This window comes from Engystomops pustulosus, chromosome 1 (assembly GCF_040894005.1).
Source record: "Engystomops pustulosus chromosome 1, aEngPut4.maternal, whole genome shotgun sequence".
Classification (NCBI taxonomy): domain Eukaryota; kingdom Metazoa; phylum Chordata; class Amphibia; order Anura; family Leptodactylidae; genus Engystomops; species Engystomops pustulosus.
Window position 1 is genome coordinate 226,728,575 of NC_092411.1, and position 16,356 is coordinate 226,744,930.

Sequence of the window (16,356 nt, forward strand, 5' to 3'; positions counted from 1 at the left end):
AGAAATCTACTTTATTTCCAGATAAACTGGAATTGTGTGGCCTCTAAAAGACCTCTCAATAACTCTCCTGATATAATAATCACATAATAAAAAGACTATAGTAACACAGCAGTCATTTCAGATAGCTCTTCTACATATTAATGTCATTGGATCATATATTTTGTTTTGAATAGTTCTGTCAGGTTCCAGTAAAGCTGCCTAAAATCCCATTTAAAAAAGTTAGCCGCAACCTTTTTGGAAATTGTTTCTAATGATGGCGCACCTTGTACAGGCAGTCCCCGGGTTACGTACAAGATGGGTTCTGTAGGTTTGTTCTTAAGTTGAATTTGTATGCAAGTCGGAACTGTATACTTTATAATTGTAACTCCAGCCAAATTTTTTTGGCCTCTGTGACAATTGGATTTTAAAAATGTTGGATTGTCATAGGAACCAGGATTAACAATAAAGCTTCATTGCAGACACATGTGATAACTGTTATAGCTGTTTATTGTGGTCTAAGGCTAAAGTTCAGTAAATTACCATCATCCAGAGGTCAGTTTGTAACTAGGAGTCGTCTGTAAGTCGGGTGTTCTTAAGTAGGGGACCGCCTGTATATTATATCACGCTGAAAGAAAAATATTGTATAATTCTAGAGATTTGGGTGGATGCTATTATTCATACCAGTTGATTTGCCAATTTGCTATAAAAGGGCCAACATATAGCAGACATTGGAATTATTGTAGATTGGTGGAGGTCTGATACCCAAGACTTCCAGGATGCAGACTGACTGGAAGCTGATCTGTAGTAACCAGGTCTGACCACTATACAGAAAACAGAGCTGGCCCCAGAGCTTGTTTCATGCTGAGAGCACCTTGTGAGGGGGCTGTTCATCTAGGTTAGTTCTTCAGTTATTGGCATCCGCTCTTTTGAGCCAAAATCTAATAGGTCGGCCGAATACACAGAAGTGGCGAAAGTCTTTTATACTTTATTTTATTAGTTATACTTTACCTCGATGTAGTCGCTGCACCATATTGTCATTTTACTTACAGTGATAATAAAATTTAAAGGGAACCTGTCAGGGTGATTTGGGACACTAAACCAGCTACAGGTCCTTTATATTTATATTAATGAATTCAGCTCTGATGGTTGTGATGCTTCAATGTAGTTGGGTGTAGCACACTCTATTAAACATAAGTTTATAATGGTATTAATGGTTTTTCTCCCCTCTAGTTGGCTGCCCGGGGGTTCAAGAATCCTAATGGGCCTTCAAATGCTGCTGGACCGGGCTCCCCTAGCCATGCCATTCATGCAGATGCTGGAGGTTCACCAATCAGAGGACAGTCGCACATGAAGCCTAGTACACCAGCCATCTCTATGACCTCTGCACTGAAGAATGTTGGAGCTGTATGTTCACATTTGGCAAATCTGATAAATTGATAGTCGATATATTATGTTATGTTAGAGTGTTGGTAAACAAAAACAAACTGAAATACTCATGGCCATGAGTATTCAGACCCCTTGCTCAGTATTGAGTAGAAGTACCTTTAGCTAGTACAGCCATAAGTATTCTTGGGAAAAGGCTACAAGTTTTTCTCACCTGGATTTGGGGATCTTCTTCCTTGCAGATAGTCTCTAGTTCCCTCAGGTTGGATGATAAATATTGGTGGAAGCCATTTTCTTGGGGCTCTTCCCTACCTCTCTCACCAAGGCTCTTCTCTCATGTTTGCTTATTTTGGCTTAATGGTCAGGTCGAGGATGAGTTGTGGTTGTCCCCAACTTTTTCCATTTAAGGATTATGGAGGCCACTGTGCCCTTGGGGCCATTGAGTGCAGCAAAAATTATTTTGTAATCTTGGACAGATGTTTGCCTTGTCACAATTCTATCTCTAAGCTCATTCAGCAGTTCCTTAGGCCTCATGATTCTCAAGTGATCTTGCATGCACTGTGAGATCTTATATAGTTGTGTCTAGTCAGTTTCATTAAACACAGTTGGACTCCAATGCAGGAGTAAAACCATCTCAAGGAGGATCAGAAGAAAATGGACAGCATGTGAGTTAAATATAAATGTCACAGAAAAGGGTCTCAATACTTACAAACATGTCATATTTCAGTTTATCTTATTTAATAAATTAGCAATTTTTCTGTCCAGTTGGGGTGCAGAGTGTAACTTAATGAGCAAAAAAAGAACTTTTTTGATCTTGCTAACTGGCTTCAATGAAACAAAGAGTGAAAAATGTAAAGGGGTCTGAATGCTTTCCGTACTTACTGTATGTCCAATAAGAAACCTGATCGCAGCAGATCCCACTCTGACAATCCCCAGTCTACCTAGAGTTCCCCTGAGACTTTCCATAAGGTATCATTGTGTCAGGGCACATTAAGGAGATCCCCTGCACAAGAGTTATATGAAACGCAGAACAAGCTGCACCATTTCTTGAATAGGTGACCAGTAAGTTTTGATCCTATGTTCTGCTCTCAGTTTTTCAAGAATAGCTATTCATAGAATAGCTTTTTCTTAGCTGTTCTTTATTAATACTATAGTTAACCATATAAAGAAAATCAAAGTTTCACTTTTTATTTCCGTTTCTATTTCTCTGGACTACAGGTCGAACAGGAAATCAGGGAAAACACAGAAGACGCAAAAAAAGCAGATACTTCAGTTCAAGTTTGTATTCCATTTTTATTGGGAATTTTTGATTTTTTTCAAAATATCTAGGAAACTTTATTATCTATGTTTCTTTTCTGGTGTGACTTATATGTCCGACGTGTGACTTATATGTACATCACACTTTAGCTGGGGGGGAATGGAGAAGGCTCATTGGGATATTGCAGAAAACACCCACTGGTAACACCCGCAATATCATAACATAACATATCAATTGTTACTTACTGTTTTCATGATATGTTAGACTTTAAAAATATGCTTTTTTTCCTGCCTTCAGGAAGTTCATTGTTACCTGACAACAAGTTTCAGTAGCCTCTCCCATGCTGACTTTAAAAATAATTTTATCAGTATTTTGAGTCAATCCTTTTTAAAAGTTTAAATAACAGAAAACCAAAGAAAAATGGGGTGTATGTTTAGTGGCCTCCTAGGATCCCCCATTGAACCTTCCACCATGCTTACGGGTAAGCACTAATTGATTATGTGTATAGTGGGAGCCGGAAGGTACCTCCGGTCCCTACCTCACATAGGATTGCATTAAGGATACATTTTCTTGGTTATACTCCCGTTCGCATTATTTACCACTATTCATCAGACTGTGTAGTCTGTAGTACTATTGATTCATTTCTAGGTTTTGGGGTTCCTTTAGGGCGCTTATGTTTTCGATGGTTGCCCCAATCTCCATCAGGGGCTAATTGTTTCCCCCATTTCTGTCCCTACTATGTGGTTTTTTGTAATTTGTGTATTGTCATTCTAATAAAATATATTGTACTTTTTTAAAAGTTTAAGTTATTCTAAGGGAAGGGGCAGCTCCCTTAACCCCTTGCTGTATCCGCTCCTCTTCCATGCTCATACCCCTCCCACCAGCTCTCTGTTGTGATGGTGAGAAGGGTTAGCTGGATAAAAGGGTGTATTATGAGGAAGGAGATGATATAGCAAGGTGTCTGAGACTCGATGTGATGCAGCTGTCCCCACCCGCTTGACTTGCTCGACTGTTGGCAGGGAGCCAGGTAATATAAATAGACGTTTTAAAAGAATTGACTTTAGTCAGAATGCAGACATTTTTAAAATCGGCATGGGAGGGGCTATTGGAACCTGTAAAAATGACCTTCCTGATGATAGGTTGCCTTCAAAATAATTTTAATAAGTGGTAAAATTGTATAAACTTTTACCAAAATATGTCATAAATATGTACAGTGTCAATCCATGACCATTTTCAGGTTCAGAGACAGAAGGTACATGTACTTAACCAAGGAATAATGTTGTCTGCTTGTGGTGGCTTCCGTCAAACTGTTTATATCTCCAGAACCTTGACACCTAGAAACACAATTCTATTTTGTCCTATTAAAGAGGAGAATCTCACCTTTACTATGATATAAATATTATATCAAGCTTGTGTCTCAAGGTGAAACAGAACCAGACATATCCATTCTTAAAGTTACAATCAGGAATTGAGATCTGTATTTAAAATTCTAACTCAAAGAATTCTCCTCTTTAAAAGGGTTGTTCCACGAACCAAGTTAGGCCCTATCCACAGGATAGGGCCTAACTTGCTGATCGTTTGGGGTCTTAGTTATGAAGCCCCCACAGATCATGAGAATAAGGGGTCCGATGGGGTTCCAGGTACTTTAGTCGGATCCCTCATTACTCCTGGAGATTAATGGAGCAGACGACCGCGCATGACCGTTCTGGCCCATACATCTCAATGAGGTGATCTCCACCAGTTCCTTAGAGATAAATGAGCAGAATGGTCATGAAGCGGCTGTCTGCTCCAATACTCTCCGGGAGCGATGAGCGGTCTTACTGAGGTACCTGGGACAGATCACCAGAATAGTGTTTCTAGGTGCCATGGTTCAGGACTGTTTAAAGTTTTATACCGACCTGATGTGTGGGTGTGTGTATCTGCATCTACATCTATCTACATGGGGCATGTGCCCATATATTGCCATATTGCAATTAAGAAGGGGTTAATATAGTAATGGTGTGAATGCATACTCTCCAGGAGAATAGAGCACAGCATGTACACAATTGCTCGTTTCTATGATAAGGTAGATTTTTTGATATGATTTTCCACTAAGAATACAAACTATTTCTCTCCCCTCTTATTAGGGAGTATGGACTTACTGACTGTATTTTATTATCTGTAGAATGAAAAACGTCAGATACTCAAGAGATTAAATCAGAACCTTAAAGCTCAGGAAGAAGAGACTTCAACAAATGAAAATATCACAGTGACAACAGATAATGGTGATGCCGAGCACCATCAAGAGGAGCATGTTACTGACCGCAAGAAGTGGCAAGCAGAAAATCCATTAATCCCTCTTGCACAACTCACCCTTATAGAGGATACTGTATGTGCTGTAGACAGTAAGTACTTTATAGAAAAGTTATTGACTGCTTAAATCCGCTGTGTAGTAGACTGGAATGTAACTAAAACGTAAACATATAGATATTGATTGCCCATTTGTAGCTTAGTGCATTAATGCTAAATCTGAAGTCCAACTCTCAGAACACATTTTTTTTGTGGCGGTATTGTGGTTCTCTTTAGGTTACTTTTACTCATGAGATTAATGAATGCAGTGCCATAGCAACCAGTAAAAATATAAGTGGGTGTTTCTGGTAAATATTTCTGTCACCTCTACCTGTTGGAGCAGCTCACAAGGATCCCATCACAGCCTTTATCTAGTCAATTCATACATTAATCATTATAAAATCATCTTTTCTTTATTATGTAAATGAGGCTGGTCACATGGTCCAAGGCAGTGATGTCACCCCTGTTCCCCCTCCCCTCTCCTCCCCCTACTCATGTCTGTGTGTAATGTATAGTAAAGCATTGCTAGTGTGTGTGCTGCATCTGCTGACATGCTGCATCCTCCTAATACACAGACATCAGCTACACAAGTACCTGACATGTTCTGCTATAACATGGCTGCATCCTGGAGCTGTTGTATCTCTCCTATACACACACAGGCTGCAGGGGGCGCCAGCACCTGGAAGCACATCATTATACAGCTTCACACCATTATACAGGCTGTCAGTTATGCACTGGGGAGTGTGGCGGTGCCTCCCACTCATGAATAAGCTGGACAGCTTGAATATGATAATGACTCATTGGACATTTCACAGGTCATTTGCATACAGTTTTAGGACCTCGTTGCTTAGGTTTACAGGCATGTAGAGGGACAATGAAGGGATAGAGGCAATGCTCTCTAATGGCAGTTTATGAATATATATTTAGTTTAGGGGGGGTATTTTGCCTGACGGGTTCTTTTTAAAGAGTCACAATCCCCCAACTGCACTGGATAACTATGTCCCCTTCAGTCAGCTGAGAAACAAATATACAGATCTTCATCCTTCTTCTGTTCCCCACTACATCATGAGTTTATGCTAATGTGAAAATAGTTTTTTGGCGAGTACCGCAATGCTGTTGACTGAATTTTGAACTAAACTTTAGAGTAGTCTTTGCATACATTGTTTTATGATCGATGCTACTCAAAAACATCAAACGTCTCTGTAATATTTTGCTATCATTGGTTATTACTGGCCAAGTTAATGAAATGTCCAACTCACTCTGTATCTCCTATGACCGTTGAGAAAAATTAAAGAAAATCTACCATTTGATTTGATGCATTATGAACCAAACATACCCTGAGAATGCTGTAGCTACACTGATGCAGAATGCAGAATCCCTGAGTTGAGTGGTTTTGCTGAAAAAAAAACAATTCTAAAATTCAGGACCTTGGGAAAGCTGGATCCACATGTTCACACAGAACTTTCTGAACAGCCAAGACAGGACTTCTCATCCTGAGCTGGATCACTCATACACAGCAGCTGGGGGATGGTACAGCAATTGATTATTCTGCCAGGCAGGAAGAACACAGTGAGTACATCATCCTGTGAAGCAGTGAATAACTAATGTGAAAGGAAAAGCGCCAGGCCCAGGCACAGAAGCGACAGAGCCTCATTATCCTGAATTTTAATTGTTTTTTCAGCAAAACCACTCAGCTCAGGGATTAAACAAAATATGATCCTGCATCAGCATAGCTACAGTATTTTCAAGGTATGCTTGGTTCAGAATGCATCAAATCAAATGGTAGATTTCATTTAAGCCAGGATTCTATAAAGAGTCTTCCACCTCCACCAGCCTGTGTCATCAGCAGTATGTTCTAAAGAAATGATCTGTGATTCCCACATACCTTGATTATTCCTTTCGATTATGCCATTTCCATAAAATTCCCATTTTATTCCACATACTAATGGAGCAGTTGATGCACCTTCAGTACCTGGAGCACTACCATTCTAGCCCAAATCACTTCCCTCCTCTTTCATTGTTACCCAGTGCTGCTGACAATTCGGACCTCCTGCTTATCTTACAAAGTCAGGAATAGTAGGGCTCCAGGTGCTGGGGACACTTTACCGGTGCACTGACTGCCTCATCAGCTCACGGATTAAACCGCAAATTTCTCACAAAGGTCATAGATGGAAATAATGATGGCATTTTTGAATCATTTTAAATCGTGCATTTCTGTACAACAGCTGCCAATAGTATAATGCATGGTGCAGGGGTGGGGTCCCCTTAAGCCCCTTTTCCTTATGGAAGTGAATGTTTCTGCTGATCACTTATAGGAACTCCCTGACATGCAAGTATATATACAGGTGGCACTTATCCTTCAGTATACTGTGGATCTATTTGTTAATCTACTTTAAAAAGTTTATTGGAACAAGGACTAGTTCAGTTTCAGTCCTTTACGATTATACAAATGTCTGAAGTGCACCTGTGCAGGAAAACATGGTGAGTTTGAAGCTTGTAAAGAGAATAAGTGTTCCATTAAAATGTATAATGCTACTACCTATTGTCACTACCTGATTTTATTTACGGTATGGGAAGGAGCTTAATGCAGACTAAAAGTTAAAAGTTTTCTGACTGCTCCATGTGGGGTTTCCGCATTGCTGCAAATTTATTAACAAAACCACATGGGCTCATGTTCCATTACAAAACAATCTGGAATAGAAAACACCTTAGTACAGATGTAAAATACTATAGTTATCATAAAAGTTTTTCATAATATCCAGTTTCACATTAGCAGCATATTTCTAAAGTTTAAGTGTCCCTACAGTCAAAAGCAAAACTTGTATTGAGCGAGCGGATGTACGAGGGGCTCAACTTGTGTAATATTAATGGAGCCTATGCTTAAGTTCTGGGCCAGAAATATGCATTGAATAGTTTTTACCTATGGCTTTAAATGTAGAGCCATAAAAAAAATATTTTACCTGCTAAAGAACCACAAAATGCATTTTGGGTCAAGTGTTTATATGGTATAGTTATAATATTATTATTTATTCCTTGGTTAAACCGCTGCACTGCAGTATTTATCTGGTGCCCATGACGTAATATTTACTGCTGAAATATTTGTTCCTCTTAGGGTAATATTTTTTAGAAATTTTTTTTTACATACTAATAGAATCAATACTATCCTAGAGGCCTATATTCACCCAGACCTGGTAGGCTTTGTCCCCTCTCGGCAAGCAGCAGACCAAACTCGTAGAGTGGTAGACCTGATGGGATAACACCTCGCCCAAACAAACTATGTGTCTCGCGATTGATATTCACAAAGCATAAGACTCCCTTCAATGGGACTTCCTTTTTTATATCCTTAAAAGGTGGGGCTTTGGTCCAAGGTTTCTAACAATTCTGACTAGTCTCTACTCTTCCCCCTCAGCAGAAGTCAATGTTAAGGAGTTCATGTCCCCTTTCCCCTATTTGGCTTAACTGGTCATGGTGAATCCCAATATTAAGGGTATTAAAGTAGGCGGTAGGGTACACAAGTGTGCCTTTTTTATTCTATTTTTGCTCACATCGCCCCTTAACCTCACTACGCAATTTATATTAGGTTCTAGATAAATTTGCGTCCCTCTCTGGTCATAAAGTCAACCATGATAAATCAGAGGCTGTAAATTAAACCAGCCTCTCATCCATGACAAAGCTGCTGCAATTGAATTTTGAGATGGGCTGGAGGGAGGATAAAATTTCTTATCTAGGAATAAATCTGATATCTAATTTCTCTAAACTATTTGAGGCAAACTTTATACCGATGTGTAAAAAAATAGTTTGAAGGCTTACAGGTTTGGTCCTCCTGGCATATCTCTTGGCTTGGCCACGAAGCGTCTAAAGATGACCCTGTTACCCCTACTCATCGCTATGTTCACCCCTAGAGTGGATGGGGGACTAGGGGTTCTGAATGTTTCCAAATATTATTACATGTTTAGGTTAGTCCCTCTGGTTTCCCTGCATAGGACATCCAGTCTACCACGAAGGATAGACCTGTTATACTGTGCACACTCCTCTCTTCAAATCTAGCTGTCTGGGATAGAATAAAGTATAGGTTTGGTATGATATCTCCTCATACTCGAGCTGCTGGGCTCTTTTTCAACACCGTTTTTTCTCTGGAGTATAATGTATAACCTTTATTGTTAATCTCTGTCAAGCACTGTAAATTTTTTGCAAAATTTGAAAATGTCAATAAAAATAATTGAAAACAAAAAGTTTTAGTTATTTACAATAAGTTACTTTTGTTTTATTTACTTTTTATCTCAGATAAGACTGTTGGGGGTGTAATAAAGTTGGATTTAGAGGAAAAACAAAGACGTGAATGGGGGAAGAGTCCAGAAGAGTCGGTTGTGAAGATCCTTGGGGAGGCCCAGCTCCAACTCCAGACAGAATTGCTGCAAGTCACCAGTGGTGAGTTTTGTGTGAGACTATAGACCTGATCCAGTGACCTCCTTTCCATCACAGACACGTTTACATTTGGAGATAACAATGCTATAGACTTCATCATTGCTTCAATTTACACCTACACAGAGCATACCTAGATACTCCATAGAGCTTAAAGGGAACCTGTCATCAGCAATTGGCCTAATAAACCACTACCAATATTTTGTCTTACTATGTAATATCTTGTTGTTTTTGTTTCTTTCATGGTCCAGTATGATGGCATCTTATAGAAAATCAATTTTGAAGTGAGATGTAAATTGGCTGTAGAAAGTCAAGTTTAAGGAGTATTAAGGAGTTTAATACTAAAGTCAAGGTGCCCTGAACCCTGAATGCCTCTCCTCTGTGATTGACATTATGCATTGGACTTTAGGAGATCTGGTTAGTGAGGTCTCTGGATGCAGTACCATCAATTACAGTGAAGAGGCTTTCTGAGGAAGAGAGAGCATGACTTCAGTGTTAAAATCTCCACCTCCTTGACTTTATACAAACAGTTTACATCTCACTTCAAAGTTTATTTTCTGGATGAGACCACAACACTGTGTCATGAAAGAAACATGTTCTGAAGGTGTTCAGATGCTTGGCAACATGCTGGTAGTGGTTTATTAGGTCAATTTTTGCTGACAGGTTCCCTTTAGACGGGGTCTGTCTGTAGTTTTGACCATACAAAGCTGGACAGAGTATTGGAGATCTGTGAAATCATTCATTCATTTCTGTGTTGTGAAAAATGCATTAATATCCAGGTTTGGATTTGAAACACTGTGGTGCACTGGTGAGATCTCTTTTCTGAACACAGCACAGCCTCTCCACTCTGAGTAACTGCTGCAGTATTCAAATGGGGGGGGGGTCTACAGGAATGACCCAGAGCAGAGGGGACTGGACCAGAGTGCTCTGTATTCAGCTACAATTCTGTATATCAATACATTTGCTACTGCTACTAAGAACATACACAAAGAGATGATTACACAGATCTGTATGGCTGCTACCTAACACTGTTTAGTGATCTGCTTTACATCAGTCAAAGTCACTTGAGCTCAGGCAAAAAATACATTTTTTTAAAAAAAAACTGCGACCAGAAATAAAAACAAATGAGAACAAAGTGATATATATTCTCTTATCTATGAGAACAAAATCCTAATCTTGTAAAATCCGTTAATAATTATCATTGTACATTAACACATGTCAAAAATCGCCTATGAGTTGTTTTTCATTCGGTGTAGAAAGGGCCACATTTACTAATACAGTCTAATAGTAAGATATTGCAAGACTAGATGGACTTGCCAGTTTATTATTACTTCGGCTTATAATGGTGCATCTTAAAGTGGTCCAGAAAAGGGTCTAACACAATTTGTGAATGCGGCGTGAGATGTGCACATCATTGTTTGAGTTCTAAATTCCACCAGAATTCTGGAATATTTTTGTTAATAAATGTGCCCCACCATGTTTTTCGGTGTGATGGCTGTCACAATTTTTAGCTGCAATGAACTTTAAAAATAAAAGATTTTTATGATGTGGGATTGTGTGTATCACTTATCTTCCAATGTGGTTCCCATTACCATTCATTCTTCCGTCTATATGTGAAGTGGGGAGCTCTTGCACTAGTTGTATTTACATCCAGGAATATTACATAACCACATGGATTTCATTTCAGCCATGTCTGATTGTGTATAGAATGGCACATATGGATTTACCTTTTATTTACATGACTCAACTAGCAGCTCCGCTTTCTCACAGGAAGATGGGACTGGTGTTTTTCACTTTATTTAATAGTGGGAAGTTAAATTAAACTTCACTTGTCTGGAAACCTTCAAGAGTTTTAACATTCATTCAAGTTACATCATGTAATGCACTAAATGGCAGGTTAATGTTTGGATAGTTTATACCTTTATGTTTAATTTGGTTAACTTCAAGGGTTTTCCCGCTTCACGTAGGATCAGTCATAAACATCAGATCGGTAGTGGTCCAACACTAGTGGGACCCTATTTATCTGCCCCTGCTGCTGGGATCAACATGGAGAATGGAGCAGGAAAAAACTGTTGTTTTCTCAGTGATAAAGCTGAATTGTGTTACTGTAGCTCTGCAGTCTTTTTACTCCATTCTCTGCTTTGATTCTGGAACTGACTGATCCAGCTGATCATGGGCGCATTGAGGGTTGGAGACTCACAGATCTGATCCCTATTCCATGAAAAGGTTATTAAGATATAGAAGCTGGAAAACCCTTTTGCACTGTCCAAGAATACCTTAAAGGTGTTGTCACAAAAATCACAATGTTTTTTTATGTTTGTTATTGTATTTTTCAAACCAAGATAGTTAGTAGGAGAACAAATACTTCAGGAGTAGGGAATGAATGATAGAGTAATGGATAAAGGATTAATTGGGGGAGTGTGCACCTATCAGTCAGTGTGTAAGTCAAGAAATCCAAAATCTATAATTTAGTCCAACAGTGCACAGATCTAGACTCTTTGTTGGTCCCAGTATGGCAAACTATGTACAATTCCCTGACAAGCAGATGCATAATAATTTTACCACACATATGAACTGAAAAGTGACTCCCTTTTATGAGAAAGACAGGAAAAGCGGAGGTAAGGATCATTTAATAGACTTGAATAAAAGAGAAAATAAAGAATAAAAAGGTTAGGGGGATCCAACGGGCATTCCGATCGCATGGGTAATGGTGTGATAGTGAATATCTCGTTTAGCATGTGGAGCAACGTAGGGACATGAAATATGGGGCTGAGAGAAGTCGTCTGAAAATAATTGCACCTATTGCCCATTCGCAAGGTTTTAAAAGAGCCAGGTGGGAGGAGGGATCGCTTAACGTGGGCAGTAAATTGTGCTTTTTATTTAGAAAGGTAGTCTAGTCACCCAAGCCCACTTGGCACTCCAAGGAATTCCCTGAATCTGCTCAAAGAGCTGAAGTCTATACAGTTACATCAGGTGCACTGGAACTGTTCATCCTCTGCTGTATCACCATGAATTAGGCTCTCCATACAACAAATGTCATTCACTCCATCCACAACCACCAGACCATTGATGCCAGTTTCAGGACCTTGAGTATGTGGTTGTGCCTGCCCTTCCCACATTAAAGAGATGCCCAAGTAATGTTGGTACCTGCTCAGTGGAATGTCATTAGTGTAACAGGATCCACACCCAGTCATCCCTCAGGATATAGTTGGTCAATTCAGGAACAACCAACAACTAAGGCCAAAACAGCTCCAGAATATATGTAGTAAGGTCCATTCCTGAGTCACATTGTGAGTGTTGACAGCTGTTATACCCCATCATGAGGTAGGTTTCTAAATGTCTGAGCGCTGTGGATTTCACTAGTGTTTAGTGCTGATCTTTCCCCACTTTATGTCCACTACAATGTAGCATTTATGTCACCACATCACAAAATGTATTTCCTCCTTTCAATAGTAAGATGATTTAATTTTACTTAAGTATTAATAATGGGAACATTTAGCAATCACTTGGCTGACAGATGAAGAGGCTTCTTATTTAGTAGTACATTGTCATCAAGGTTTCTACTCTGCAGGTTTCGGGTGCACTTTAAGGAAAACTACCAACAGGATGAAGAATTGTAAACCGAGCACACTGACCTACTGGTGTGTGCCTCCTCTGGCAAGATCTCTTCTTATAGCTTCTTATGCCCTTGTTTTTAGGAAATAAAGTTTTATAAATGTATGCAAATTAGCATGAGGGGCTCAGGGCTACAATGACCTCTATTCATTTGCATAATTTATAAAACCTTTTTTTAAAAACAAGGTCCTAAGAAGCTAAAAGAAGAATGGATCTTGCCAGAGGGGGCACTCACCAGTATGTCACTGTGCTTGGTTTACAATCCTTCATACGGGTGGTAGATTTTCTTTAACACTAATAGACATGATGTGGCTGATGGAAGGTAGATTTTACTTGGGCTCATTATCTTGATCCAATGATAAATTGTAAACCTCTTATAAATTACACTATCTACGTTGTAATTAACAGGTCCAGTTGATACAACAAATATTGAAGAGGACACTGATCCACCTCAATCCCAAGAAGAAGAACAGTGTGGAGATCCCTGTCTTGACATGGATTCTTTAATCTCACCTGATGCACAGAATGTCCCTGTGGTGACGGACTCCACTTCCTTAGTGAATGTAACCACTGCATCACAATCTGAGAAGGATCAGGATTCTGCAGATGGTAAACCGCTTCTTTATTATGTGGTTTATGTTTTGTGTTTTATTGATTCTCTTTTCCTCTACCGCCATAATCTGGGATGTTGTATCCACTACTCCCTAGCAGTCGAATTATGCTTCATTCAGGTAATAAGGATAGGTCTTTGGCAAGGTGGGGGTCGACCCTTGTGCGGAAATGGCAGAAGACATAAATGTTAAATATGTTACCCTAGTTAAATGGGGTTTCTAATGAAGAAATATAGTTTGTAAAACTACACTTGTGAAGATAGTATGCAATATCCTTGATCAAATAGCTCCAATTGCTTTTTCTGTGTAGGTCAGAGATTGGGAGTTTGAGGAAACTACTAGTGAACATAGGTAATGAGGCCATGTGAGCATTTACTCTTACAAACCTGTGAGGTTGGAGCTTGTATAAATATCCACACACTGTTATTTAATTAAAAAGAACTTTCTCCAAAACAACTTTTAAAACTTATTCAACCAAATCTAGTCACCATTGTAAGTTGCAGCAGGTATCCAAATGGCTCACTGTATTTTTTCGTTTGTGCTCTGTAATAAAGGGATAATCATTTTACTGTAATGAAGTTCCTTGCTGGATTTCTCACCCAGATTTATATGCCCAAGTACTTTGCAAAAATAATGTTATGGCAGGTGCTATTTACAGTATATAATTTCATTGCCTAAAGGATTCTTGCCAATAAAACCTATTTAAAACCATTTATTCCTATGAAAACATTTCAGACATATTCGGTAATAAAACATTTTCTGTAGACAAGCTTCATGTCAACCGTGATGAAGAACATTCAGCGCAGAATCACTTTCAGGATCAAGAGGCAATTAAAGGATTTCCTATGGAGAAAGTGAATACACCTCAGCAAGAAGAAAACCTTTCCCCCAAAGAGGAACAGGCTGATACAGTGTCTGATTCTTGTCCAGTTGAGGACCAGTCCTGTGGTGAGAAGCAATTTTAATAGTGTTGTCCGTTTATTCATTTTTACTTGTCTGAATTTCCTTTAGGAAGTGATTCTTCTATATCTTGTTAAACCAAATGTGGCAGAGCAATTTATTACTTTTTATTCACTAAAGCCATGCTGCTAGTTTGAACAGAGGCTTAGTAAATTATATTTTACTAAATATCAGTCTGGTGATATTGTATAGGCCATTTCACAGCTCTCTGACCATTCGGTTTAGACCTCATGCACACAACTGTTTTTGGGGGCCCTGAGCTACTCGCTAAAAGAGAAGCTACTTCAAGACCCACATTGAGCTCTATTGGTCACAATTAGAGATGAGCGAGTATACTCGTCCGAGCTTGATGCTCGTTCGAGTATTAAGGTACTCGAAACGGCTCGTTGCTCGGACGAGTATTTCCCCTGCTCGAGATCGAGCATTTGATTAAAAAAACACAGTGAAGAACAATGAAGAATAGAATAAAAACAGTGAACAGAGGATCATTTATGTGAAAAACACAGTGAAGAATAGATTACAGATGTTCTGCACATCTGCTTACTTGTCGGAAGATACGCGTGGAACGGTGCGAACAAAATAGTATGTGAAGAACACATTGAAGAACACGGTGAGCAGCACGGAGACACCGGGGAGCAGCAGGCACGGAGACAGCGGGGCAGCGGCAGGCACGGAGACAGCGGGGCAGCGGCAGGCACGGAGACAGCGGGGCAGCGGCAGGCACGGAGACAGCGGGGCAGCGGCAGGCACGGAGACAGCGGGGCAGCGGCAGGCACGGAGACAGCGGGGCAGCGGCAGGCACGGAGACAGCGGGAAGGGCAGAGAGATCGGGGAGACTTCAGTGGAAGAAGAGGAGCGGATCCCGGGACAGCGTATCTCCCGACAAGTAAGCAGATGTGCCGAACATCTGCAATCTATTCTTCACTGCGTTTTTCATTTAAATGATCCTGTGTTCACTGTGTTCACTGTTTTTATTCTATTCTTCACTGTTCTTCACATCTGCTAACTTGTCGGGAGATAATATACGCGCGGAACAGTGAAGAATAGATTGCGGATATTTGCATACATCTGCTAACTTATCAGAAGACATTCTTTTTCAATTAATTAACACATTTTATTCCTGAACCATGGTCCCTTTGAAAAATGCTTGGGTTTCCCATTGACTTCAATGGGGCTCGTTATTCGAGACGAGCACTTGAGCATCAGGAAAAGTTCGTCTCGAATAACGAGCACCCGAGCATTTTAGTGCTCGCTCATCTCTAGTCACAATGCATGGTGAGTGAGCTGAGCGGTCACACCGCAAATTCTAAAACTAGTTCTATTCCTGCCCTAATTTGCTGACCAGTTACTCATTTCCCAAGGACATGTCCACCTGGCCGAAACGGGCCAAAAACAGGGCATCACTTTCCCATGCTTAAAGTCGGTATTGCACACATATTACATGAGGCCTTACTAGTGTAGCCAGATTCCGTTGCTACAAATATAATATGAACTTCTATTGAATGAATATGTTAGAGTGTAACAAAACTTTTAAAACTATTTTAGATTTCAAGATTTAGATTTCAAGTGCGTATGACAATAGTAAACTTTGTCATATACCAACACTACCGGCGAAACGGGGGGAGAAGACAGCGATATTACAAAGCTTATGTATTATGACCTGCTCTATTAATTTTCAAAATAAAAAAAAATGCTTCAAAGGTTCAGTTATACTTTAAAGGGAACCTGTCACCGGGAGATCCATTTTTAGCACTCCCTCAGTCCCCACAGAGCATAGTACATACGCTGCCAAAGTGTTTT

At 39.7% G+C, this 16,356-nt stretch overlaps 1 protein-coding gene across 5 annotated transcripts in view; it reads left to right on the forward strand.

Moving 5' to 3' along the window:
* NEK1 (NIMA related kinase 1) overlaps positions 1-16,356 on the forward strand; it is a 95,472-nt gene that overhangs the window by 45,381 nt on the left and 33,735 nt on the right. For all 5 annotated transcript variants that reach the window (XM_072119979.1, XM_072119972.1, XM_072119963.1 and 2 more), the window contains 6 exons: positions 1,210-1,383; positions 2,581-2,640; positions 4,785-5,004; positions 9,233-9,376; positions 13,394-13,594; positions 14,362-14,544. In XM_072119979.1, the coding sequence (XP_071976080.1) occupies positions 1,210-1,383; positions 2,581-2,640; positions 4,785-5,004; positions 9,233-9,376; positions 13,394-13,594; positions 14,362-14,544 (982 nt within the window). The remainder of the gene's footprint in view (positions 1-1,209; positions 1,384-2,580; positions 2,641-4,784; positions 5,005-9,232; positions 9,377-13,393; positions 13,595-14,361; positions 14,545-16,356) is intronic.